Source organism: Phocoena sinus, chromosome 19 (assembly GCF_008692025.1).
Source record: "Phocoena sinus isolate mPhoSin1 chromosome 19, mPhoSin1.pri, whole genome shotgun sequence".
NCBI classification, from domain to species: Eukaryota; Metazoa; Chordata; class Mammalia; order Artiodactyla; family Phocoenidae; genus Phocoena; species Phocoena sinus.
In genome coordinates, this window is record NC_045781.1 from 40,589,447 (window position 1) to 40,617,159 (window position 27,713).

The 27,713-nt window shown below is 49.7% G+C and overlaps 2 protein-coding genes across 3 annotated transcripts; one reads left to right on the forward strand and one right to left on the reverse strand.

Moving 5' to 3' along the window:
• The first annotated feature begins 61 nt into the window (after positions 1-61).
• Positions 62-18,534, forward strand: TSNAXIP1 (translin associated factor X interacting protein 1). The gene is given in 20 exon segments (XM_032614818.1): positions 62-97; positions 473-546; positions 4,662-4,764; positions 12,648-12,760; positions 12,890-13,016; positions 14,172-14,265; positions 14,840-15,033; positions 15,367-15,502; positions 15,928-15,984; positions 15,987-16,096; positions 16,168-16,231; positions 16,234-16,323; positions 16,400-16,527; positions 16,691-16,812; positions 16,947-17,112; positions 17,212-17,321; positions 17,530-17,656; positions 17,751-17,857; positions 18,066-18,315; positions 18,490-18,534. Coding segments are annotated over 20 exon segments (2,253 nt in total).
• On the reverse strand, positions 18,454-27,593 carry CENPT (centromere protein T). Of its 2 annotated transcripts, XM_032614346.1 has the most exons (14): positions 26,556-26,594; positions 23,937-24,152; positions 22,765-22,855; positions 22,538-22,625; positions 22,334-22,430; positions 22,077-22,213; positions 21,928-21,964; positions 21,564-21,712; positions 20,693-20,854; positions 20,060-20,380; positions 19,717-19,807; positions 18,951-19,127; positions 18,768-18,872; positions 18,454-18,686 (listed from the first exon to the last, which is right to left on the reverse strand). In XM_032614346.1, exons 2-14 carry the CDS (start codon positions 24,047-24,049, stop codon positions 18,563-18,565), a joined length of 1,692 nt encoding a protein of 563 aa, XP_032470237.1. In that variant the 5' UTR covers positions 24,050-24,152; positions 26,556-26,594; the 3' UTR covers positions 18,454-18,562. The 2 variants fall into 2 exon arrangements, with proteins under 2 accessions (XP_032470237.1, XP_032470239.1); XM_032614348.1 differs by lacking the exons at positions 23,937-24,152; positions 26,556-26,594 and adding an exon at positions 27,094-27,593 and having other exon boundaries at positions 18,462-18,686.
• Positions 27,594-27,713: the final 120 nt, after the last annotated feature.

Sequence of the window (27,713 nt, forward strand, 5' to 3'; positions counted from 1 at the left end):
GTCTGGCACCTCTCCTTCGACACCACTATGCCTCGCCACATTTTGGACTCCATTTCCCACAATGCAGAGCTCTCCAGGGGCGGACCAGCTTGGGCTCGTAAGGATCTCTGGGAGATGTAGTACAAACCCGCTCAGCCATAAGCCTGCTCGGCTGAGACACTGGGACACCGAAAACTACAATTCCCGCTGGCAACGCGGCTCCGGCCTCTCAGTTCACCTCCCTCCCCCATGGCCTCTGTTTATCTCCCTGCCTCAGTTCTGGTCGCTAGGGTCATATCCGCTATAGTGACTGACTCTGAGGAGACCCTATTCCCGGTTCGAGTCCACCTTTGCTACTTGGCCTTCCTCCCAGCCCGCGGGTGCGGGGCTCGGAGGCGTGGCACAATCCTGACCCCGTCCCCTTCGCTGGGCTGCTGGGACCTGGTCGCCATGGCTACGGACTGTAAACTACCACAGCTTCCCTGGCCATTAGTGCTGGCTGCCCGGCTGCCCTAGGGTCATAGACTCCCCGAAGCCGCAGTGCCCCAGCTTCGCGACCACGTTGAGGTAGGCGCTGGCCTAACTGAGGGCGGAGAGGAGGCCTTGAGTACTTCCAGAAAGAGAAATGGTACCTGATTCGGACCTCTGCACTTCCTGCCTCTGTCCTTTGATTTGGGGCTCCAGCCCCACAGGATCAGTGGTGCAGAAACAGTTAGAATCTCAGATGACTTGTCAGCCCAGGAGGGTCGTTATATTCTAGTAAAAGGGCAGGCGCACTTTATCATTAGTAATAGCCAGCTTTTTCGTATTGAGCGTGTATTGTGTGCCAAGTGCTCTATACACCATATTTAACCCTCACAACAACTCTATGAGGTAGTAATATCACTATTTTACAAATAAAGAAATAGAATCCTGAAGAGACCATGTGTCTTACACATGTTTATAAGTGATGGAGCTAGTATTTGAACCCAGCCATGTGAGACCCATACCTGAGATCTTAGCCACAAGGATAAACAACCTCTTCACCCACTGGCTTATGACAAAGAAGCATCTCTAAGCAGCCCAAGAACATCCCATGGCCTCAAGGTAGCTCCTGCGTGTCTTCAGGGGTGCAGCATCTGGACACTGCAAATATGATAACAAGCTCCGTTAGCCAGGAAAGCCACAAAGTATACATATTAAAACCAAAATTTTGGCTAAATACCTTTCTAGTTCTGAGAGCTAAGAGAAGGCTCTTAAGTTCTGGGCCTCTGTTTCCATATCTCAAACATGGGAATGACACAGCCCACCTTAAACTGGAAAATTTAGGCAGCATATATGAAGCTCTCATGACAGCTCTTGCACATAATAGGATTCAGTAAGTGTTTAATGAATGTACTTTCTCGCTTCTACTCATTCCTAATGCAAAAAACCTGATCTCCCCTAAACTCTAATCCCCCATGGTCAGCTGCCTTGACAGAGAAAGCCTAGAAAAGTCAAGAAATTAAATGCCGCCTTGACAGAGAAAGCCGAGAAAAGTCACGAAATGAATCACAAAAACCAGACAGCAAGCTTGAGAAAGAGTGTTGTTACCCAACACACGAATGATTTAGGAAACTGCAATCATGTTTGAAAGGGATATGAAACGGACTCAGAAAGAGAATCCCCATGTATTTTAAGAAGGAAGCACAATGTAATTGCTGATGCTGAATTTGGTGACAGTACAAAACATCATTCCTGCCCATATTCTTCATTCACCAGTGTTTAGTGGTGTATAGTATATTGGGCCAAGCTCACTGCTTCCCTTAGAGGAATAGTGTTGGTGTCCTCCTCCAGCTCCCCTTAGAGCAGGGCCAGGATGATGAAGCATGGGCCAGACCTTAGCACTACACGAATGTCAGCAGGACCCTCTAAAAGGGACTTTGAGGGAATTCCCTGGTGGTCCAGTGGTTAGGACACTGCACTCTTACTGCCGAGGGCCTGGGTTCAATCCCTGCTCAGGGAACTAAGATCCCGCAAGCCACACAGTGTACCCAAAAAAATAAATAAAGGGACCTTTGAATTGTGCACTTTCCTGCAGCAGGTTTCCCCTCCCCATTGGCTTTCTCCTATCAGCCTCACATCCCTGGCACAGTAGATTTGTGGATGGAACTCAGTAGCTTGACTTCACTCAATACCAGGATTTACCCCCTGTCAAACCCACTGCTTGCCATTAGTTAAATAACTGAGTTTTCTCCACCTTTGAAGTAGAAATATAGATAATCTATTTCCCATTCCTCTCTGAGAATTGGTGTAAAATATTTAATATAATACTAAAGAAGCATCCTAAGCTTTTTGGATAAGTGTATAGACTCTACCAGGTGTTTTTAAATTTATTTATTTTATTTATTTATTTTTGGCTGCTTTGGGTCTTCGTTGCTGCACGCGGGCTTTCTCTAGTTGCGACGAGCAGGGGCTACTCTTCGTTGCAGTGCACAGGCTTCTCATTGCGGTGGCTTCTCTTGTTCCGGAGCACGGGCTCTAGGCACACGGGCTTCAGTAGTTGCAGCATGCGGGCTCAGTAGTTGTGGCTCGTGGGCTTCAGTAGTTGCAGCATGCGGGCTCAGTAGTTGTGGCTTGCGGGCTCTGGAGCGCAGGTTCAGTAGTTGTGGTGCACAGGCTTAGTTGCTCCACGGCATGTGGGATCTTCCTGGACCAGGGCTCGAACCTGTGTCCCTGCTTTGGCAGGTGGATTCTTAACCACTGCACCACCAGTGAAGCCCCAGATGGTTTTAAAATTAATATTTGCGAATCTGTTTTTGACTACTGTCTCCCTTGGCATTCAAAACTAACATGTTACTGGCCGCTCTCGCCTTTGAGATGCCCCACACTCTGTCTGTGGAGTGTGTTTCTCTCCAAATAAATCCACCTCTTACATATCACTTTGTCTCTCACTGAGTTGTTTCTGAAAAAAACAAAAAAAACAAACAAAAAAAACCCTAACATGTTACCTACTGAGATTTTCCATCTGGCAACTTCTCAGGATTTGTAGAGTTCCCCATAGTTTTCTTGCTTACCTTGCCCCATGTTGTAGTTCCAGTAGGAGCAAGAACAGAGTTTAGAAAATTGACTGGTCTTGACAGGAAGGTATGATTTAACCCAGTGAGCAGGTGGGTTGATCTGCTGCATCCTGTTTCAAACCCATAAACATCTGAGCAAAAGCCTTTCCTTTTCCACACCGGCTGCATATTCGACATGGTTTACTCACACTTGTTCAGTTTAGAGACAATAGAGAACTGGAGTTTGGGGTGTCACTGCTCCATGAAGTAGGACTGAAGAACCTGCAGGACAGGGTTTCCCAACTGAGATCACGTCACTGCTCTCAACTTCCCTGGAGTTTGGGTAATCCTTGTCTCAGTTTTATGGACAAGGACACTGAGCTTCAAGAGGTTAAACAGCATACCCAAGGCCACCAGCTAGCAAGGGGAATTAAAACACAAGTCTATCTGGTGGCATAAATCACTCCCACCCGCCACCACCATGGATTACTGGGATCACTTCTTCCTTTTGTTCCACCTAAGTCTGACTGCCCACAGGCAGCCCTTCCTCTAGACCCCCAAATGCCTTCCTAGCTTGAGCAATGATGGCTCTCCCCAAGAGGCCTAGGAGTTAAAAGTGGTTCCTTATGATCCACTTTTCCCACATCCTGCTGTCACAGTTAATATCTCTGCAGCTCCTTGCAGTTTACAGTTTATTTTTTTTAATGTTTTTTTAAATTAATTAATTTTTAAATTTTTAATTTTTTGGCTGCGTTGGGTCTTCGTTGCTGCTTGCTGGCTTTTTCTAGTTGTGGCGAGCGGGGGCTACTCTTCATTGTGGTGCGCGGGCTTCTCATGCCATGGCTTCTCTTGTGTCAAGGCAGGGCTCTAGGTGTGTGGGCTTCAGCAGTTGTGGTTTGCGGGCTCTAGAGCGCAGGCTCAGTAGTTGTGGCTCACGGGCTTAGTAGCTCTGCGGCATGTGGGATCTTCCTGTACCAGGGCTTGAACCCGTGTCCCCTGCATTGGCAGGTGGATTCTTAACCACTGCGCTACCGAGGAAGTCCCTACAGGTTATTTTTGCATATCTCTTTTACTCTTATTTAAATTTCACAACATTGTGAGATAGAAAATGCAAGAACTGTCTCCACCTCCTTGTGAGGAAACTGGGCTGAAAGAAGTTAAATGACTTGCCCAAGGGGGTCCCTATTGGAAACACAGATGTCAGCCTCTGGGCCCTATCAGCCAGTAAGTAGAGGCTCAAGACTCCCACCCTGGCTCTTGGACCCCAGACCCTGTACTTCTTGTCCTATAGCACCTGCTTTTGGTATCACACCCCCAGAATGTGGCTGTCACATGCACGGAACTGTCATCACAGCCACAGCTAAACACTGAAGGGAAGTATAGGCCTGCAGGGTTCTCTGGGTTCATGGTGAGGGTGTCCTGCCACTGCAGGAGTTGTTGAGACTCTGGTGATGAGAAGGTTTCTGGGAATGTGGGAAAATGGTTTGGGCCCCAAGCCAGGAGCTTGCTGGCAGCACCTCTGGGAATCTGGAGGCAGCACTGGGAAGACCCAGAGCCTGGCTCTGAGGGGAAAGGAAGCCATGTCTTGTGGCTCTGGGAAGAGTGGAAGTGTACTTCCCACTCAATGCTCTGTCACCCACCACTTCCTTCTCCTTCTCTGTGCAGAGCACACTTGCGCCCTTTAGGAGTGATCGTAGATGATTCCTTCCTCACAGAAGCCAAGAATACCCAGAAACGCAAGCTTTCTCAGAAACGGAAGATGCTGCTGGTTAGTGGCCGTGTCCTGTTGGAACCCTAAATTTTGATCCCCAGATCCTTTCTGCCTCCCTCTTTGCAACCCAAAAGCACCACCCACCCGAACCATGCCCCACCAAGCGGCTTCTCCCCAGTTAGGGGAGTGTGGCTCAGAGGCCAGGCCCAGCAGGCTCTGGGGTGGGGGAACGTGCACACTTGCTGCACCTCACCGGAACAGGCTTCCCAGACCTCCCCGAGCAGAGAGGGACTCAGCTCCTGCCCACAGATAACCTTCCCCTGCAACGCAGCATTCTGGAGTGGACCTCATTTCTTCATCCAGCCTGCCATGAGCCAGGCATTCTTCTGGGTGCTGGGATGGTCCCACCAGATCTGTCAAGGTCCTTCAGAGCTATGACTATATCTTTTTGTCTTTATGGCCACAGTGCCTGATGTGGTACTTGAGTGGCTGGTATATGTGCACCGTAATTGCTGTATGTATGTGAAGACAGTAGTAAAAGATGTTTCTCCATTGTGCTGTTGGCTCTGCACTGGAGGTAGAGACTCTTTACCAGCCTCATGACAGGTTCTCCCTCCATTCATGTTCTTTAAAGTTTTTATATAAAAATGAATGCTGGGGGCCTTTCTCACCTTCTGAGGTGGCCCACACTCTGTCTGTGGAGTGTGTTTCTCTCTAAATAAATCCACTTCTTACCTATTACTTTGTCTCTCACTGAATTCTTTCTGCAATGAGACGTCAAGAACCTGAGCTTCATTAAGTCCTGAAACCAGGTGTATGATCTCAGTTGGAAGACTGTGGGTGTTGGCCGGGTCTGAGCCCCAGCCACGAGGGTTCGAGTCCCAATCAGGGTTTTGGCCGGGTTTGAGTCCCAGTCTGGGTTTTGGCCAGGTTCGAGCCCCAGCCACGTGGGTTCGAGTCCCAATCAGGGTTTTGACCGGGTTTTGAGTCCCGGCCACGTGGGTTCAAGTCTGTATTTGACGTGCACAGTTTCAGCTGGTGACCACGAAGGGACAGTGATAAGCTTATAGCTAGACCAACTCCTGTTCATCATCAACACCGTTGGTGACGTCTTCTGTGCCATCTCTTTGCGACTTCCAGGGAACTAATACCTGGTTGGGAGACTACCTTGGAAGGGATAGCATCTAAAACTATATTTTTGTACTCTGATGCTGTTAAAAAAAAGTGCTTCATCATCAAGGAGATTCATAGAAAGGCTACGGAAACAATTACAATAGTTCCACATTAAGATGCTGGCTATGTGAGGATTCCAGCCCATACCGACTTAAAACAAGGAGCTGCCCTGCCCCTGGGGCCCCTAGATCAGGCATCCAGAGATTTTTACTCCCTGACAGACAGGGTTGATGCCCCTACTCAGCCTGGAAGCAGTTACAGAAGACAGACTATCGCCCTCTGCTTCCGATAAGAATATGGGAGTAAAATCTCTGAGAGGGGAATGAAACAGGAGGGAAGGGGGCAGGGCACAACCTTTGAAAGAATGACATAGCCCGAGGACATGACATAAATTGATTAGAACCCAATGGGTCCAAGATGGCGGACAAGTCGAATTTCACTAGACCTTGAGCCTCAGTATATGCTCACATCAGCAAGCTAAATGACATCCACAGGTGCCGTGACAGTTCCAAGACCGACCATAAGGATCAAAAAGTGGGTGGTGGCCCAATTCCCGGAAATCCTCGGCCCTTCCTAAAATAGCTGGAATACTCCTCCCACTCATTAGCCTATGAAATTACCACCCCTATGAAAACTAACAACCCCATACCCTGGTGCCTTTCTCACCTTCTGAGATGGCCCACACTCTGTGTAGTGTGTTTCTCTCTAAATAAATCCACTTCTTACCTAAAATAAATAAATAAATAAAAATAAATTTAAAAAATAAAAATAAAAATGAATGCTGGGGAATTCCCTGGCAGTACAGTGGTTAGGACTGCACACTTCCACTACAGGGGGCACAGGTTCCATCGCCGGTCCGGGAGCTAAGGTCCTACATTCCTGCATGCCACGTGGCGTGGCAAAAAAAAAAAAAAAAAAGGAAGAATATTCTTCCCTGAAATTAAAAAAAAATACTGTGTTATTAAGATTTGGGGGCTTTTGTTGATATGATCATAAGATTGTTATTACTATTTAACAAGCAAACAGCCATTGTCCAAATCTTACAGGTGAAAAAACACATCTGAGCAAATTTATAACTCCAGCTCACAGTGGAGAACTGTGGGCTGTGGTGGTTTTCTTTGTGCGAGTATGTCTTGTCTGGAGGATCTGGGGACACATGAGCTGTACACTTTGTGAGGCTGGATACTTCAAACATGGAGACCCTGACATCAGGGAGGGAAAGGGGTATGTGGACTCTAAGCGGAGACCAAGCGCAGCCACAGTCCCGAAAGATCCGATTACTTGCGGCGCCTGCTCCCCGTCCCCCTCAGCTGCCACCTACTCAGTGGACCTGGGGCCAGGCTCTTTCACTTCCTTTCTTCTGCGCGGCGGCAGTAACACCGTTCTCAACCACCAGAGGACGCTGTTGCCTCCTGCCGCCCCCGACCCCCGGGGCCGCCCGTCCCATTTTCACCTGCAGGGGGAAGCAGAGAGCACGGAGCTCCCGGGAACGCCGCCTCCCAACCACCCGCTTGTGGAGGCCTTACCAGCTGTTAACAACCAGGACAAGAAAGCAGCATATGCCCAGCAATCAAAGTAGGGTGACTTTTTTCTCTTTACAGAAACGGCAGACAGAGCACGAAGATGGGCCTTTTTTATTTTTTAAGTCTCCCAAAATAAGCTAAATTAAGCTTTATTTCTATGACTAAACTGGTTTTGTCTGCTCAGGAAATTTTCAAGGCTAGTCTCCCTTTGTTTTTGTTCTTGTTTTTGTTTGTTTGTTTGTTTTTAACTGAAGTCTGGTTAATTTACAATGTTGTCTTAGTTTTAAGTGTACAGAAAAGTAATTCAGCTTTACATATATAATATATATATTCTTTTTCAGGTTCTTTTCCATTATAGGTTATTACAAGATATTGAATATAGTTCCCTGTGCTATACAGTAGGTCCCTGTCGTTTAGCAGTTTTATATATAGTAGTGTGTATATGTTAATCCCAAACTCCTAATTTATCTCCCCCACACCCACCCCTCTATCCCATTTGGTAACCATAAGTTTGTTTTCTGTGCCTGTGAGCCTATTTATGTTTTGTAAATAAGTTCATTTGTATCATTTTTAAATTTTATTTTATTTTTATAAATTTATTTATTTATTTTTGGCTGCGTTGGGTCTTCGTTGCTGTGCGGGCTTTCTCTAGTTGCGGAGAGCGGGGGCTACTTGTCCTTGTGGTGCGTGGGCTTCTCATCTTGGTGGCTTCTGTTGTTGCAGAGCACGGGCTCTAGGGTGCATGGGCTTCAGTAGTTGTGGCATGCAGGCTCAGCAGTTGTGGCGCACAGGCTTAGTTGCTCCGCGGCATGTGGGATCTTCCCGGACCAAGGCTCGAACCCGTGTCCCCTGCTTTAGCAGGCAGATTCTTAACCACTGCGCCACCAGGGAAGCCCTGTATCATTTTTTTGGATTCCACATATAAGTGATATTATATATTTGTGTTTCTCTGACTTACTTCATTAATATGATAGTCTCTAGGTCTATCCGTGTTGCTGCAAACGGCATTATTGCATTCTCTTTTATGACTGAGAGTAGTATTCCATTGTATATATGTACCACATCTTCTTTAGCCATTCATCTGTTGATCAACACTCAGGTTGCTTCCATGTCTTAGCTATTGTAAATAGTGCTGCTATGAACATTGGGGTGCATGTATCTTTTCGAATTACAATTTTCTCTGGAAATATGCCCAGGAACAGGATCATATGGTAAATCTATTTTTAGTTTTTTAAAAAAACCTCCATACTGTTCTCCATAGTGGCTGCACCAATTTACATTCCTACCAGCAGTGTAGGAGGGTTCCTTTTTCTCCACACCCTCTCCAGCATTTATTATTTGTAGACTTTTTAATCATGGCCATTCTGACTGGTGTGAGGTGATACCTCATTGTAGTTTTGATTTGCATTTCTCTAATAATTAATGATATTGAGCATCTTTTCATGTGCTTGTTGGCTTGGCCTCTTGAAAATGTGAAAAACTTATCATTAACTGACCAGGGTTAGGTGCTTCTTTGACAACTTCCCAGGTGTCTTCCAGGGTTACTTTGCCCTTTTATAAAAATCACATCAATTTTAATAGTCTTTCAAAAAAACTTTTTCTGTCTTGATTTTTAAGTTTGGCTTCTCATGTTTCCAGTTTATCTATTTCTACTTTTATTTCCTATGTTTAAAATTTTTATTATGATATTTTTTTCCTTTTCAGGCAACCACAGGCTTGAGGCTTTCTTTCCTAATAGTGAAAGGATTTTATTTTATTTTTTTACATCTTTATTGTAGTGTAATTTCTTTACAATGTTGTGTTCGTTTCTGCTGTATAACAAAGTGAATCAGCTATATGTATACAAATATCCCCATATCCCCTCCCTCTTGCACGTCCCTCCCACCCTCCCTATCCTACCCCTCTAGGTGGTCACAAAGCACTGAGCTGATTTCCCTGTGCCATGCAGCTGCTTCCCACTAGCTAGCTATTTTATATTTGGTAGTGTACATACGTTAATACTACTCTCTCACTTCGTCCCAGCTTACCCTTCCCCCCTCCCCGTGTCCTCAAGTCCATTCTCTATGTCTGCGTCTTTATTCCTGTCCTGCCCCTAGGTTCATCAGAACGATTGATTGATTGATTGGCTGCGTTGGGTCTTCATTGCTGCACGCAGGCTTTCTCTAGTTGTGGCGAGTGGGGGCTACTCCTCGTTGTGGTGCGCAGGCTTCTCATTGCGGTGGCTTCTCTTGTTGCGGAGCACAGGCTCTAGGTGTGCGGGCTTCAGTAGTTGTGTCTCACGGGCTCTAGAGCACAGACTCAGTAGTTGTGGCACACGGGCTTAGTTGCTCCGCGGCATTGGGATCTTCCTGGACCAGGGCTCGAACCCGTGTCCCCTGCATTGGCAGGCGGATTCTTAACCACTGCGCCACCAGGGAAGCCCCAACCATTTATTTTTAGATAGTGAAAGGATTTTAAGCAATTAAAAACTTGTGAGTGCTTTTCTGATCACATCCCAAACATTTTGAACATGTAATTTTAACATTTCTATAACATGTTGTATTTTTACTTTAAGTAATAAATGGGTCAGGAAAAATATTAATTTATTTTTAAATTTCTGTAAATGGTTAAGTGTTTTAGAGGTATGTTTATATTATCAGTTCTTATTTCATTGTATTACATCAGGAAATGCAAGGTATACAGTTTCTCATTTAAAAATGTGTTAACACCTTATCTGTGGCCTACGTTTAGTTTTTTGTATACATTAAAAGATTGTCCTTATTTCCGTTTAATTTATGTATAAATCTACTCACCTGTCATTATCAACTGTATTACTCTTAGTATTTGTCTTTTACCTTTCTCTGCTTGATGTAGCTTATTTTGATAGGAGGGCTTTAAACTCTTTACAATTGTTTCATCATCTCTCTTCCCCCCCCATGTTTTTATCTATTCAACAAATATTTGTTGATTCCCACTGTGTGCCAGGCACTGTGGATACAGTGGTAAACAAGACAGACAAAGTCTGTGTTTCTGAGAGAAGATGGGGGTGTGATGATGGGGAAGTGTGGGCGCTGGGATTGGGAAGAGTATCAGGGAGAACCCCTGAGATGCTAAGGTTGAATAGTCAAGCTGGAGCATTCTGGACCCAGGGAAAGCATGTGTGAACATATACACCCAATAAGTAGCGTTTTCGTTTTTATTATGCCTTGCATCCAGCTAAATTATTGTGCTCCCTTAAATATTTATTCCACAATATTTGCTGAGTGTTACTTAAGACTATGAAGAGTGTTAACACAACATTGTAAATCAACTATACTTCAATTAGAAAAAAAAAAGACTATGAAGAGTGTGAAGTATGATGCCATCAGTTCTGGAAGTACAGAGATAGGGTCAACCTAGACCCTTGCAAGAGGGTGGAGTCCTCCCTGGGACCTAGCAACAAGGCTTACTATGTATTTTCCAAAATATTTAGGGAAAGGATGAATGACTGCAAGATTGAGAAAAAATAGGTAGAACTAATAGAATGCAAAGAAGAGCCCAAGGAAACAGTGGCATTTTCCACATTAAGAGGGTCAGAAGCCAGTTACCATTAGCCTGGAAGGACTCCTAGAACCTGGATGTGTGGGACATGGGTGGTAGGCCTAGTCTCTCTCCATCTCAGAAGAACCTGGAAGCTGGGCTCAGGGCCTTCCACAGAGGAGGCTTTAATACTGAATTCAATAATTCAATGTTCTTTTAAACTTCAAAGTAACTTATGTGCATTGTAGAAAAATTTGAAAAATACACGATTACAGACACATAAGCACCCATGGGCCTATCATTGGAGAATAATTACTGATAACCTTTTGGATTATTTCCTCCATCTTTTCTGATTTTTCATCTTACCTGGTTGTGCTTATTCTCTAATTTCAGGCTTTACTTAACGCTTAGAGATATAGTGCATGTTAAGCCTCTTTGTAAACACTTCATGCCTGTATAAGAATCTTCTGTTTTTAGACACTTAGCAGTTTTCTGACTTTTTCATAGTCACAAGTAAGGCTTTGAGGACTGCCCTTAGGCATGAAGCTGCTGCTTCATCTCTGTCCCCTATGCACTGGCCAGCCCAGACCTCAACCTCAGCCAGCCTGCCCTCCTTGGGCATTGGCCGCTGTCCATAGCCCTTCAAAACTCCTGCTGTTTCCCTGAGGTATTGGTGCTACCCAGGCAGTCTTTGTGCACCCCCCCACCTCCCCTGACACATCACTCTCTTCCAGAGTGACCTCAGCTCCTCCCATGAAGTCACTCAAGCTTTACTGAAATCAGTGACATCATCACTTCCTCCTCTAAGAGGACCAGCCTCCCCTGGCACCCTCCAGTCAGGGCCCCAACACTCCTGTGACCTGCATCAGCTTCAGTTACTACCTGCTTATCAGTTCATTTGTCATCCCACTTCCATCATACCCCCAGCTTCCTTCATGTCCCAGAACCCAGCAGGGGCTGGCATGTGCTATGGACCCAGAAATGTTTGATGAACAAATGAATGACTGAATGGATGAACCCTAGAAGTAGGCTTCACTGGGTAAGAGAGTCATTTTTTTCTCTCATGTTTTGAGTATTTCATAAAAAGTTGAAAAAACAAGCTCATAAATACTACTACCCCGTACCCCTGCTCAAGGTTTAAAATGAGATCCCACTGCTTCAGGGCCCTACCACCTCTCCCCTCCCCCTCCCCCAGGGGGTACAGCCTAGTCTCCTCCCGGGGTCCACAGGTCACCCTGCTGCATCTCTGCAGTCCTGCCTGAGAGTCCAGGCTTGAGGCTGGGCCTGCCCTCCCCTGTCTCTCTTTAGCTGGACTGTGCTGTGGGGGCAAGAGATGGTCCCAGTAAGTACTCATATCTGTTTTCATAGCATAGGTATTCAATACTCACTGACAAACCTACAGAAGAGAACTCACCTTTACTGAGCTCCTAGAAGGTGCCTGAGTCTGTGTAAACCACTCTCTATTCTTTCTCGTTGCATTCTCACATCAGTACAATGCAATGGGGAGCACAACCATTCCCATTTTACAGATGCAGAGACTGAGGCTCAGACTATGGTCACATAACCAATAAGGGGGCCCTAGGGTTTAATCTAATCCCTCTCTAACTCTAAGGACCACAGTCTTAATTACGAACCATATTAAGAGATGTTGCGGGGGGGAACCCAGGAGTGGAGGAGGAGCCTGGAGAGGAACATCAGGAAGGGGAGCAATATTGTCATGGTAACCCCACCTGTCCCTTCTTATAGTCCTGTCCGTTCTCCATCGGTGGCCACCTGTCCCCAAGGCCCACATACATCAGTGACCAGACCATTCTGCATAATCGAAAGCCCTGTTCAGATGACTACCGGAAGCGTGTAGGGTAAACCAGGGTTAGCCTGATGGTGGACGGACTGGGCCCAGAAACAGTGCAGGGGTGTTGCTGCCCCAGACCCAGGGCACAAGGGCCTGGTGGGGTGTCCATCACATCTCAGTCCACCACTCCCTGCAGTAGCTGGCAGCAGCAGCCCCTGGGCACTACCAAGCCAAGGTACCTAGAGCAACTAGAGAACTACCTACACAAGGAGCTCCTCCTGCTGGACCTGGGCACAGATTCTGCCCAGGAGCTAAGGCTGCAGGTCAGAGCCACAGAATAACTGGGGGGAGGGCGGGGCAGGGCTGGGAAGAAACCTTACTCACCAGGACTAGGCACTTCAGACATTCAGGCGAGACCAGCCTTTCCCAGCTCTCTTGGGTTCCCCTTCCTGGTAAGAGAAACTTGTTCTCTAACAAAGCCAGTGAGCAGGCAAGTCTACCAGCATGGAACCAAAACTCTCCTGAGGGTTGGGTTTCTTTACCTGAGTCAGGTGGCCTGAATGCTGACTCCAGTCCCTTCTGTGATCCCCAGCACCTACCTTGGGTCACTGGGTATCAGTGAATGGAGCCTAAATCCTGGCAGTTGGACAAGCAGGGGTCATACAATGTCTACCAGCCCAGTAACAACAGCCCCAAGCTTGAGGAACTTAGCCAGATATAGAGAGAAATCTAGATGTAACCTAGATTCTGATGCATATTAGGGAAGGAATCACCCAATCCCTGCTCAGATGGAAATGATGACTGGGAACCCCTCACTTCTGACTTAGTCACTGACAGAAGCATTTGCTAAGCACTGTCTGTGTGCCAGGCTCTGAGTGGGGCCTTAGATATGGTCTCACAAGCTAAAGGAACCTCGCCAACAAAGAAGCAGAAGCTCAGAGAAGGCATCCGGCTATGTAGTAGTGGAGCTAGGATTCAAACTCAGGGCTGGTTCAGGAGCCTGTGCTCATTCCAGTACACAATGTTGCCTCCAAGAGCTTCCTGTGTGTCCGAGTGGGACAGGAAACCATACCTCTACTTGTAAGCTAGAGCCTTAGACCTTCTCCTGCCCCCACAGGGCTGTAAGATGGGGAGTGGTGCTGGTAAGAGGCCAGCTGAAGCACAGTGCATGGAGGAGGCTGGCTGCCTGGAGAGCCAGAGGGGGCTCAAGTAGAGAGGAGGAGGTCCTGACCCAGGCCGTCTGCCAGGTCTCAGAGACAGCACCAGGAGAGGTCACCAGAGAGCAGCTGAGAGGGATGGAGCTGCCCCTCAGCTCCCTGACTGTGAGAGACCCCAGTGGTGCCTGTGGCATTTATTTGAATGTGAGTTGCCTGGCAGCTTCATGCTAGAACACTTCTAATCCAAGCAAAGAAAAACTTAGGTCCCACTGAGGGTGGCAGCTATAGGCCAGGAGGTGACAGTTTCCCTTTTCTTGCCAGCCTTACAGAGAGATCTTTGAATTTTTCATAGAGGACTTCAAAACATACAAGCCATTGCTATCCTCCATCAAGAATGCATATGAGGTGATTCTGGGTAAGACTGCAGCCTCCCTGCCTGGCCCCAGCCTGGAAGAGGCAGAGAGGATCCTAGTCTGACCTTCTGGGTTCTGCAGCAGGGCTGGGGCAGCTACAAACTGGGCTTTGAGGTCACCAAACCCCCCTTAGCCTTTTTGCTTACACTGTCATGTGATAGGGCACCCCAGGGCAACTGACTACCTCCCATTCTTGGGAAGCATGGTGGGGCAGTATCTGTGGGAAATAGAGCATCTTTTCTATTGACAGTGAAGCCCAGAAGGGAGGGTGTACCCCTGGGAAGTGAGGGGGCTTCCCTGACCAGGCTCAGGAGGTGCTGGGCATGGTGCAGCTGCAGGATTAAAGGCCGTATGGGTAAAGGGCGTAGGTGAGACCCTGGTCCTCATCGGGACTCTGCCCCTGGTTTAAAAGCAAGTGCAAGAAGGACTTAAGCAGGAGCTATGCTTTGAACAGGAATGTATAGACTCCTCGAGTTTGCAAGGGAAATAGCCACTCACTGTGACCTCAGGATCAGTGTCTCCTGGTTGTTTGTCCTCCATGGCCCCAAAGGGACTCTCCCACCTGTCCCTGCTTAGCCGACCAGAGGGAGAAGATTCGGGCTCTGGAGCCCCTGAAGGCGAAGCTTGTCACTGTGAATGAGGACTGCAACGAGAGGATCCTGGCCATGAGGGCTAAGGAGAGAGATGAAATCTCCATGCTGAAGAAAGAGAAGATGAATTTGCTAAAACTCATTGATAAGAAGAATGAGGAGATCTCATTGCAAAGTGAGGTGAAAGGGAGTAATGTGGTGACCAACTCCCTGAATTCCTCCCACTCCCACCCCAGGGGTGACCTTCAGGCCTTCAGCCCTGGGGTCACCCCCTAGCTCTCTCCACCCTTCTGCCTGGAATGATATACAGAGCCACCACCTCCCCCCATACCCCTCTCTCCACATGCTGCCCTCCTCCTCAGCTCAGCACTGGCTTGGTATGGCCCCAAATGCCAGCAGAGTCCCGCTCCTTGGCTGCCAGATTTTCTCCACAGGAGGAAGCTTCGGCACTTTGCTGGATTCTCAGGAATGACCAGTCTCCTCCTCCTACCTTTCTTGTTCTCTTCCCAACAGGTGACCAAACTGAGGAAGAACTTGGCTGAGGAGTATCTGCGCTACCTCAGCGAGCAAGATGCCCATAAGATCCTTATTGCAGACCTGAATGAGCTACAGTACCAGCGGGAAGACATGTCACTAGCCCAGTCCCCAGGTAAGCCCAAGGTGGGTTTCTCTCCCATGAAGAGGCGCTGGAGAGGAGTCTGGCTCTCACCACTCCTATTCATTCAACTCTCCTATTATCTGCTTATTCACGATGGGAGATGTTCCTGCTGCCACCTGGGTCTGTGGATCTTCTGAGCTGGCCTGAGAATCATAGACTTGTTGTTTACGAAGCAAACAATCACTGGCAGCTGAAGCAGCCTAGACTCCCTAAGGGCCGGAAAGGCCTGGTACTCCACATCCTGGGCTTCTCTATTTAAGCTCAAAGCCCTATGCTTGTAGCACTGTGGAAAGACTCAGGGGTTCCCAAGCTGGGAGAGCAGGAAGACCTGGGACATGCCCCAAGGGACACTCAACCCTGCCCTGGGCTACAGGCACCAGAGGCAGGGTGACATGAGCTGGTGGGCCCCCTGGCAGGTGTCTGGGAGGAGGACCCTGTGAAGTTAACAGTGGCTCTGAAGATGGCCCGGCAAGACTGACCCGCACGCAGATTGAACTCAACACCGTGAAGGCCAAGTTTGGAGACGTGGTGCCCAGAAGGGACTTTGAAATGCAGGAGAAGACCCTCAAGGATCTGCAGGAGCAGGTGCTGGTGGGCAGTTAGGGTAGTGAAGGGCCATGCAGGTGAGTAGCAAGGACCAATCACCCTGCCCACAGCTGGACAGCCTGAGAGACGACTATGAAGAGTTCTGCAAGGAGCACAAGATGCTGCTGCAATTGCACACGAGCTGAAGGAGCAGGACCAGTTATACTCCGAGCTGCAGGAGATCCAGCGCATGGCCATACCGCGGCCAGACTGGTCCAAGTGTGAAGGTAATGCTGGCCATGGGAGCCCTAGGGACTGCTCAAGTGCGTGGTCTGGACTCCAGCTCCCTCTCCCCACCTGCAGATGTGGTGGCTGGAGGACGAGATCGCTGGCAAATGCTGGCCGAGGGCAAGAACAGCGACCAGCTGGTGGATGTACTCCTGGAGATTGGTGAGGGGCTGCTCCAGGAGAAAGACTTCTTCCCTGGTCTGGTAGGGGAGTCCCTGGGCTCAGGAGGCTTGGGGCCAGAGTCAGAATGGCCAGGCCTTGCTGCTGAGAAGACTTGAGGTTCTGGGGGAACTATCTGGGGCTCTGCCCTGCTTGCTGGTGGGGCTACAGAGGGGCCCAGAGATAAGCTGACATGGTTCCATACAGGGTTATGGGGAATCCATCCCCCCTTTCCTTCGGTTTGATGGTGTCATGCAGAACAAGAAGCCAACCAAGAAGGATGTGGTAAACCTCCTCAAGGATGCCTGGAAGGAACCACTGAGGAGCAGGTCAGATCTCTCTAGCCATTTTGGCCTGGTGTGGCTGCCTGAGTCCTCTGGTGCATGGGGGGGTGGGGGTGTCCCTCAAGGTGCTAGGGAACAGGGAGGAGGGCCAACAGACGTGGGGCAGGCTGACCAAGCAGTCTTCCCCCTACCCTGCAGAAGTTCCCAGATTTCTTCTTCAATTTCCTGGAGCGTCGCTTTGGGCCTGGTGATGCCATGGCCTGGGCTTACACCATTTTTTAATATACCAAGCTCTTACACTCCAATGAGGTCATGAGTCAGTTCTATGCAGTCTTGATGGGAAAGGTAAGCTTGGGTCTGGCCCTCCACCCTTTGTCTCTGGCATAGGCCAGCTCTATCCCCACCCCTCTAGGAAACAGCAAGATGGTCAACGCTTCCCCCTAGAGGAAAGAGAGTGTGTACATCAAGCAGAATGAGACAATAGCATAGCTGCTGAAGGAGATGACCAGTGCTGACAGCCAGAACGAGGGGCTACTAACCATGGAGCAGTTAAGGTGCGAGACCAGTTGGCCACCCCGAACTTCAGCCCAGCATGACCTCTGGCCAAGCTCCTAGCTGTGCAGGGGGAAGGGGAGCCTGGTGGGAAAAGGCCAGACTCAGTGCATTCTGCCCTTTTGAGCACCAGTGGGGCTGGCAGAGGGGTGCGGGGAGATGGGTAGGCAGGCATCAGCCAGGCCTGTCAGCCCTCGTATCTCCCTACAGCACTGCCCTCAAGAGTACCTTCCCCTTCAAGAAGGACGAGAGAATTCAGGAGCTGATGGAGGCAGGGGGCTGGCATCCCAGCAGCAGCAATGTAGACTTGTTCAACTACTGCGTATTATTTATGGAGGTGGGTTGGGGCCCAGGAACTTGCCCAGTCCTGCCCTAGCCTCTGCTGGACCCTAGCTCGTGTACTCTCACCCTGCCTTGTGGCCCCTTCCCAGGACAAGGAGGGCCAGAGCGTGCCCTTTGTACAAAAGCTGTGGGAACAGTACATGGATGAAAAGGATGAATACTTACAGGAGTTAAAGCAGGAGCTGGAGCTGGAACTGTGAGTGACCCTGGGGACCTCAGGCTCACTTAGTCATAGGCAAGTCCTACAGGCTGGGCCACAGAGTAGCACCTCAAGCCCCAGGTCTCCCTATGCACCGAGCTTGCTGCTGGGCACTACATACTGCTCAAGCCTGGGAGAGGGCATTTTGGGGTCTGAGGTACAGAGAGGACAGTCAAGGTCTATCTCTCTTTCTTTGTGGGGGCAGCCACGATGAGGTGACCCTACCCAAGGTACGTGAGGCCTTGATGAACATTGATCCCAGCCTGGACAAGCAGACCCTAAACAGCTATTTGAGCCAGGCCTTCCAGCTCCCCATGACAGAACTCCCAGAAGAGGGCGAGGAAAAGGAAGGAGGCATTGTGATAAGGCTCCAGGCTGCACTGGAACAGCTTCAGTGGGGCCCTGAGAGCAGGAACCTGCAAGCTGAGGCCACTGAGGGCAGCCTGAGTGCTCCCGTGCTGCTAACCTCTGACTGTTGTTATAAAATTGTTTGTCTGAACCCATGCTATTCTCTAGGTTATGCTGGGGAGTCAAGGGAAGGGTGGTTGGTCCCTGCTTGGCTGGTCCCAGAACATGCACCAAAGCACAGCATATTCTGTTTGTGACATTTTATTGATGCTGGGGGGCAGGGAGGAAACCTAGAAGTGTATGTGGGGCCAAGGGGCCCCAGGTAGGGACAGGGCAGGTGTTGAGGCCTGGCCACTACTGGGCAGGGAAGACAGTGTTGCCACTGAATGCACAAGGGACGAGCTGCTGTCGGTACTCCAGGGGCAGGTGCCGCTCCACGAGCACATGCAGGGAGACTTGTTCACTGACCAGGCCCTGCCTGCAGCAGAGGAAGATAGAGAATGAGAGAATCAACGCCAGCACTCCCGCACCCAGCACCTCCCTGCTTCCATCCACTTACCTTCGCATCAGCAGCTCCAGGTCCTCTGGCCTCACAGTCTTGCGGCCAGCATGAGCAGCAAATACCTCCAGGTCGTCACAAAGATGCTGGAAATACTTGTCCAGGCTGCCAAGAAAGTAGGGGTAAAACAGACTGTTCATGATCTGAGGGGCTCCTCTCCCACCCCAAGTGTCAAGGACTCACCACTTCTCCACCATCTCCACAGCCTTCTTCTCCATAGGCATCTTAGCATAGAAGCTAAAGAGTTTCGCATAGTGGTTCAGTCCAGTCTTGTAGGGATCTTGACGGGGTCTGGAGCCAGGGATTCGGGGCTTGGGAGGAAGCCTGGCCGACAGAGGCTCCGGAGGCTCTGAAGGTAACCTGGGGGCAAGGAGTGAACAGAGTTAGCTGAACTGCTGCTACCTAAAGAGGCCGCTAATCAAACATAAGTCTTGCTGGCTCCTGCCAAGACTGGGGCCCTTGTGCTCCTTGACCAGGCTGGACCAACAGCTCCAACCATTTCTGGGGGGCAGTGGGGACAGGGGGCTATGTAGAAGCCTGGTCTTTCCCTGGGGCCCCAACCCTCCACAATCTGGACACAATGTCCCAGTCTAGCCTCATCATACAAACCAGTACTTGCTCAGGCCCATGATCCTCAGGCTTTGGCATGGACATTCCCCCTACTCAGCCCACTGCTGCCTGTCCCATTCTGCTAATCCTCCTCCAGGAAGCCTTCTCTGACTGCATACTAACCTAGGCACTTCCCCCCTGCCCAGGCTCCTCTAAGCCCCTGCAAGCAGGCACCAGACAGATGTGCTGAGTGGGCCCCATCCAGCCCACCTTAGGGTGCTCTCCAGGGTAATCATCTACATACCTAAAGGAAGGGTGATAACTCTGTGGTACCCAATGCCAACCTCAGTACCTGCCCCCTTCCAAGAGGCCCATGTGGAACAGGGTCGTGGGATCTTACACTGCAGTGCTAGGCGGTGGAGCTGGCTCAAGAAACTGAAGTCGCCTGGCCCGAAGGAACTCTGGGGTGCTGGAGGCCAACTCTGGACTTGCTGCAGAGGAAGGGCAGGGTTACAGAGGGCACAGGCCAGACCATTTCACTCAACCCTGAAGGCCCACAGCCTCCTTATCCTGTTCCTCGAGGGCTCCATCTAGCTCCAGCCAAGCAAGGGGCCTTTCAGAGTTTCCCTGGCCCAAGACCACCTGTGCCCAGAAACACAAGCCAGGTAAGCCCCTCCTCCAAGGCCAGGGACACAGCTGTCCCTTACCCACCCACCCCCTGATCCCTGCACTGGGCCCCTTACCTGTTCTACCAGAGGTGTCTCCATCCCCTGAAGATCCTTCTGGCTCCTTGGCCTCGACAGCCCCCCAGGATCCCTCTGCTTCGGTCACTTCTATGTGTCCTTCAAGCTCTTCTGCTCTGGCGGATCCTTGTGCTTCTGCTGCCTTCTCCACTTCCCTCAAGCTTTCTTCCATTCTTTCCTCTGCCTCCTCACCTACTCCATTCTGTAAGGGCTCTACTCCATCTTCTCCAGAGATATTACTGCTGATGTTCGGAAAGCCCATAGCAAGGGCATCAACCTCCTCCACGTTTCCTGCCAGAAGCTGGGCTGCTTTCCCAGCACCTGAATCAAGGGGAGAGAATATAGGCTAGAAAAGCAGTAGGGCAGGGCTGTAGCTCTGAGGAAGGTAAAGATGGAGTAGTAAAACCCAGCCTAGCCCATCAAGGAGGGAAGAGGGCCAGAGGCAGCCCCAGGGTACTGGTTTGGAATCTCCTGGCCCAACACTGACTCTGCTCTTGGATGGAGGGATCAACAGCCCTCCAAAGGGACTCGGGGGTGACGGGGTACACATATGGGCCTGAGGAGGAAAAAACACCAATGCCAATTCTTGCTTAAGCTAGGCTTGGCTCCAGGTTGCGTGCCCCACATACTCACCATTGTTCTGCAGCCCAAGCCCACTGCTCCATGTCCTGCGACTGGCAGCCCTCTCCACATCTTTAGCCCCAGAGTGAGAGCAGCAAGGCAGGGAGTGGTGCACACTGGGGGAACGGCCAACCAAGGGCTGGGAGAAGGGCTGGGTGTCCTCCAACACTGTGTCTGTTGGCAGAGTAGCAACAGGGGTTCTGAGGCTCTCATCTGGAGATCAAGGTCCAGTTGGCACTCAGTGTTTTGCACGCCCACCTGCTGTTCTGCTAGCCAGTCACCAGGGCCTGGGTAGTGGACCCACAAGCCTGCCCAAGTGGCCCTCAGAGAGAGAAGACTGAGCCTATTCTAAGCCTAATCTCCCTTCCACAGCTCTCCTTGCTTACCTTCCTGCTCCTTAGCCTGGCATTCCCAGGCTCCATAGGTTGCCCCACCCAATCTGCTCACCCATGCCTCCATTCTCCACTTCTCATTCAGGTCCCTCTGCCTGCAACCCTTCTCTTATCCTGGTGAACTTGACTTGTCTTTTGGAATCAGGCTCCCAGGTCAGCTCTGACTGAACAGCTGATCCTGAAACCTAGCCCCTTTTAACCTCCCAATAAGCTCCAGCCACCATATCACACCCCTTTCCTACCCTCAGTCCTGTAGCTCTTCAAGGATATGGGGTCCTGGAAGATACTGAGGGACTAAGACTGGGCCCCCGGAAGACAAGAGGCAATTTGCAGAAAGAAAGCAGAAAGTCCTCATAAACCTACTGGCCAGGCTTGCTCACTGTTCTTGACTCAAAGGAGAGAGGAGCAACCCTGGACTCAGCAGCACCTCCCATCAATCATGGGGGGGAAAGCTTTCCCCACAGGCCAGAAGACAGAAATCTCAACCTTACCTGGAGGAGCCAAGGCCAGGGAAGTATCTCGCAGATCCTGCAAAAATGTACCCACATCTACAGCTCGGCGGGTAGGAGGTCTGCGGGCCAAACCAGGCCTCTTCACTGATTGTGTTTGCAGAGGTGTGGCAAAGGTCAAGTTGAGGGAGCTGATGGGAGGGACAAGGCACAAAGGAAAGTCAGGTACCTGAGGTCCAACCACCCTCCCCCACCCCAGGAGTCCCCCAGCTGCCCCGGTGCTCTCATCTCTTAGAACCCAGCCACCATGCTGTGAGCATGGAGCAGTTATGGCCAGACTGCATTCTATTCAGCACCCCCTTCCCCAAGCCTCTCCTCTACCAACTCCTGGAACAGGCAACAGCACCTGGTGAGGGAAGAGGCATCAGCATTCCCATGAGGCTCTGCAAGAGGATGTAAAAAGAAACCATAATAAGTCACCCAGGCCTCTCTCAGGCCTCCTCAGTCTCTCCAAAGGACAGAGAGGGTGGCCACAGGTGTTGTCCAGGACCTCACCTTGGGAGGGAGGCAGTCCCAAGTCCACTCCTTGCTGAAACACTGACAACCTCAGTCTCTGCTTCCTTCTGCCAAGAGCCAGCAGACCTGGAGCCAGGGTTGTGGGGGGCTCAAGTTCAGGAAGCTGCAGCTCCAGGCTACAAGGATGGAGCTTTTCTCAGACAAGCCAGGGCACCCAACTCCGGCTCTTAGTGCCCCAAGAGGCTCCCTGACTAGTAATGCCCAGCAGCCTAGCCCAAGGAGGGAATTTACTGCACCTGCCCCGACTGCTTTCCCGTCTGGAAGCCTGGACCACCTGCGGTGCCAGCACTGGCTTCACCACTGACTCTGGCATTAGGATGGAAGATTCCGGGGCTGTAGAAATAGGAAGGAGAGAGTGGAGTTGGCAGGGAAGGCTGCCCTAAATGAGAGATTTCACAGGGCTGGTGCCTGATTCTCACTGCAGGCCAGTGCTCACTCACCAGTTAGTAAGATGTTCTTCAGCAGAGTCCGGGGTGTCTGTTCCTCCAAGTGTCCACTGGCTTGAACACGGGCCAATCTGTCAACAGACTTTGGGTAAAAGCATCAAGCAATCAGTTTGTTCCTTTGCCTTGACAGTCCCTCAAGGTGGGCTCCAGAGCAGAGCTATAACTCAAGAGCCCCCGAAGGCAACCAGAGCTTTATAGTGATCAGCGGGTAGAGCACTTACCCTGGCTCTATTAGAACAACGCCTGGCAGTCGTCTTTGTTTGGCTCCTCAGCCTCCTAGAGGAAGGTGTTTGAAGCAGGGCTCTCTGGACACTGTGTAAAGAGCAGCAATTGTGAGAATTATGTAGGGAGGGTGAACTAGCGACGGGTCTTCGTCAGGGATCTTGGCTGAAGTCCTTTACCCTCAGGGACAGGGACCAGAAGCCACTTGCCCTCCCACAGCCCTATTCCCAGTTCTATGTCAACAGGGTTGTGGATGAAAAGGAGCCGAGGGGTATGGGAAGAGAGAAGGAATATGATGACCCAGCCAGAGAGAAGGGCTGAGGAAGGCTTCACTGAGGTGACTACGGCAGAAGTAGGGGTTAACCACACAGATAAGAGGAACAACTGGAAATGTATCCATTCTAGACACTAAAACAATCCAGGGATATTTCAATATTTTGAAACCTTTTAAGTACTAGTCAGGGTCTGACAGCAACCTCCACATGGCTCACTCCAGCCCTACTCTCTCCAATCCAATCCCCTCTCAGATTCCAGAACCACATAAATGTTCCTCTGGCACAACTCCCACTTCATCACTCACAGGTCTAAAACCTATAATGAATGGCTTCCCATTGTCTATAACGGAACTGCACTGCCGCAGGAAGTCAGCAGATGCCATCTTCCACCCTCTCTGCACCATAAGCTCACCACAGCCCTCACCCACTGACACTCCCACCACGTCAGGCCAAATTCGCTGCTCTCTAGCAAAACATCTTTCCAGTTCCTGCCTCCTGACTGCTACCCAGGCTACGCTCTGCAACTCCTTTCCCATCTTTCAGCTGGGAACCGCTTGGGAGACTGTTCAGGGCAGATGCCTGGACACACTCTGGAGAAAACTGGCCTAGAGAACATAGCAGAAGTCCAGATTCTGAGCACCTATCCTTCGCTTCCAGAAGCGGACCCCCAAGGACGCCTGTATAATTGAGCTCTGAGGTCCCGAGCGGCCTAGAGTCTCAGGGGTGGTCGCACAAACAGCTGACCCGATCCCAGCGAGGAGAAAGGAGCCTGTTCTCAGAGCCCTGGACTCTGCTCCTCTCCGAGACTCAGTTTCCGTCTCCAAACAGGGTCAGCTCTGGACCCCATCGCCCACTCCCTCAGGTTGCTCTTGTGTTGGGGCAGCGCCCTCACATACTCAGTCCGAGCACTCCGGGGTCGCCGCGGGGTGCGAGGATCCGCTGTATCCAGCACGCGCCGTAGCAGCGTGCGCGTCGTAGGCTCGCTGTCCCGGCTATAGCTGTCCGCCATCGCCTCAGCAGCCAGCCCTCCCAGCAGCTTCAGTAGCTGGCCTTCAGTAGCCGCTTCAGACCACCGCCTTCCCGCCGCCACATTTAAGCCAACTCTCGCGATGCTGCAGAATTTAGGTCAACTCTCGCGAGGCTGCCGCACAGCCCCACGGGAATTGCAGTTCTAGTCCTGCCGCCGGCTTCGCCCGGTGTGTACAGTGGTGGTAGCAAACGGGTTTTGCGGGCATCCTTACCTTGAGCCTGGGCAAGTATGTGCAGCCAGTCGAAGCCTCGGTTTCCTCACCTAAGGTAAGGTGAGGGTGATAACCACCTAATAAGGGTGTGTGTGTGTGTGTGTGTGTGTGTGTGTGTAAGTGTGTGTAAAATGAGTCAATTAGATAATGTTTAACTCAGGATCTGACAAGTAATAAGCCAGGTCATGAATAAATAGCAGGGACTATTTGTGAGAATGTCTCTCATTCTCATCTCCCTCTCCGAAGATGAGGAGAGACACATTTGGGCCAGGAAAAAAATAACTGTATTCTATATGTGACCTGATCAGATTTGCATTTGCAAAGACCAATGTGTCTACAGGACCTGTATCTATCACAAGAGATCAGTTTGCGGGCTTAGAGGCTAGTGGGCTGTTTGTGATCCAGCAGAGATGTTAAAATCTCCAAACATCAGCAATTCTGAGATGAATTTCGGCTCTCAAAAGTTCTGTTAATGCTGGAGACTCCATTACCATATTTTCACCAATTGACAGCCCCCTGCCCCCTTTCTTACATTTTAATGGGAACTGAAATAGAACTTGAGCTCTGAGTTTCCTGTGGAGTTCTCCTTCATGCTCCAAAATTGTGTGTAAAGTTTCAGATACTGGCAGTGGCATGGGCATATTTGTGCTTATGTTAAAAAATAGAGCAAAGAAAAAATAAGATTCTTGCTTCTCAAAATTAGAGAACTGCAGAGGAAAATCATATCAATATTCCTCGTCATTTAGATCTGACCTTTGTGTTATCTGGCTTAAATCGCTAGCCCTTTGCAGGCACAGTTCCACGATCACTATCAACCACCTAAGTGGTTGATAGTGCAATATTTATTTATTATTTGTAAAGCTTTGGACTGGATAATATGGAAAAAACATTAAAAACTTTTCAAAACAATTTGAGAATGAGCTTACTTTTCACAGCATTATTTGTATTTGCATAGATTGTCTTTACTGTGTTTACACAATTGATTAAACTTTATATTTACTATTTGTCAAAAAAACAAAACAAAACACAGGGACTGCCCTGCTGGTGTAGTGGTTAAGAATCCACCTGCCAATTCAGAGGACATTCGAGCCCTGGTCCGGGAAGATCCCACATGCTGCGGAGAAACTAAACCCGTGCACTACAACTACTGAGCCTGTGCTCTAGAGCCCGCAAGCTACATCTACGGAACCTCAGTTCCACAACTACTGAAGCCGGTGAGCCTAGAGCCCGCGAGCAACAACTACTGAAGTCTGCGCGCCTAGGGCCCGTGCTCCACAACAAAGAGAAGCCACTGCAGTGAGAAGCCTGTGCACTGCAACAAAGAATAGCTCCCTCTTGCCTCAACTAGAGAAAGCCCACGTGCAGCAACGAAGACCCAATGCAGACAAAATAATAATAATATTTTATAAATATTGTTTTTGTTTTGCGATACGCGGGCCTCTCACTGTTGTGGCCTCTCCCGTTGCGGAGCACAGGCTCTGGACGCGCAGGCTCAGCAGCCATGGCTCACGGGCCCAGCCGCTCTGCAGCATGTGGGATCCTCCCAGACCAGGGCACGAACTTGTGTCCCCTGCATCGGCAGGCGGACTCTCAACCACTGTGCCACCAGGGAAGCCCCATAAATATTGTTTTAAATAATAAAACACTGGGGGAATTCCCTGGTGGTTCAGTGGTTAGGACTCTAAACTCTCACTGCCGAGGGCCTGGATTCAATCCCTGATCCAAGAAGTAAAATCCCACAAGCCGCGTGGTGTGGCCAAAAAACACAAGAAAGCAAAACCAAAACCGAACAAACAATCAAAAAAACTGGGGGCTTCCCTGGTGGCGCAGTGGTTGAGAGTCTGCCTGCCCATGCAGGGGACACGGGTTCGAGCCCTGGTCTGGGAAGATCCCACATGCCGTGGAGCAACTAGGCCTGTGAGCCACAACTACTGAGCCTATGTGTCTGGAGCCTGTGCTCTGCAACAAGAGAGGCCACGATAATGAGAGGCCCGTGCACCATGATGAAGAGTGGCCCCCGCTTGCCGCAACTAGAGAAAGCCCTCGCATAAGAAACGAAGACCCAACACAGCCAAAAATAAATTAATTAATTAATTTAAAAAAAATCCACACAAATAACCAAGGATTACATTGGCTGTAAACAGAAATGCAATGGTAATGTTTGGGTGTTGGGACCAGAAAAATAGTTCTTTTTTTCCCCATTGTCGTTTATGTTTCTAGAACATTTTAAGTATGGGTCTGTTTTACAATAAAGAATAACAAACTTGGACTTACCTGGTGGCGCAGTGGTTAGGAATCCGCCTGCCAATGCAGGGGACACGGTTTCGAGCCCTGGTCTGGGAAGATCCCACATGCCGCGGAGCAACTAAGCCTGTGCACCACAACTACTGAGCCTGTGCTCTAGAGCCCGCACGCCACAACTATTGAAGCCCGCGCACCTGGAGCCCGCGCTCTGCAACAAGTGAAGCCACCGCAATGAGAAGCCCAAGGACTGCAACAAAGAGTAGCCCCTGCTTGCCGCATCTAGAGAAAAGCCCGTGTGCGGCAACAACGACCTAATGCAGCCAAAAATAAAAAGGAATAACTAAAAAAGTGACAGTTAGCTCGGAGTGCTTTTGCAAACTTTTAAAAGGCCCGATCTATTTTGTTTTTATATCAAATAATTAGAAATAATATATAAACTAGAATTCGAATTTATACCCGTGGTCTGTAATCAGAAGAGAAAAAAGTGAGGAAGTAGAGTCAGGAGAAAGGGTGAAGAACGGCAAGAAGTGGGAGAAACGGGGAACTCGGCAAAGGAGGGCTAGCTTACAGGTAATTCTCCATGACGAGTGCCTGGCCTCCTCTCTGCCCTTTAGAACACTTTCTAAAGGCAAGCTTCTCTTGCCCTTTAGAACACTTTCCCCAAGGAAGTCGAGGGAGTGGGGAGGTGACTTGTTACAATACAAATCCTGTCCAACCTCTCGTTTAACACCCCTCCAACAGTTCCCAGTCACCGGCAGAATAAAATCACAAATCTTTTAACTTGGCCCAGTTTGTTATCTTTCGGAGCTTCTGCTATTCTGGCTACCCTTGAGGATCCTTAAGGGCAGAGCCTAGCTCCTTCCTGCCTCAGGTTCTTACAGGCTGGTTCCCGGGCAAAAACCAGCGACTCCTCCCTAACCAAGCTTTTCGTGGATTTTTTCTTCCTGGGCCTCCGCCTCTCACTTTTCCCTCTCCTTTGTTGATTTTTTTTTTTTTTTTTTGGAGCGTTTATTTCTGTGATTAGACATCCATTAGTGTGCATTCATTCACATTATCCAAAAGTCTGACCCTCATCCCTCTATAGGCAGGCCGGGTCGGTATGGTTCCTGCAAGGTTCCCAACTCCCTGCACTATGCTCGGTGCACAGTAGGCGCCTAGTGATGACTATGTTTAGGTCAATAAGACAGT

What these genes read in the sequence shown, in the direction of transcription:
- CENPT (XM_032614346.1), bottom strand. Translation starts at nt 24,049, where the DNA reads ATGGCGGACAGCTATAGCCGGGACAGCGAGCCTACGACGCGCACGCTG. An exon ending in GTTGTTCTAATAGAGCCAGG is followed by an intron (nt 22,626 to 22,764) that starts GTAAGTGCTCTA and finishes TTTTACCCAAAG; the next exon opens with TCTGTTGACAGATTGGCCCG. An exon ending in GAAGAACATCTTACTAACTG is followed by an intron (nt 22,431 to 22,537) that starts GTGAGTGAGCAC and finishes CTATTTCTACAG; the next exon opens with CCCCGGAATCTTCCATCCTA.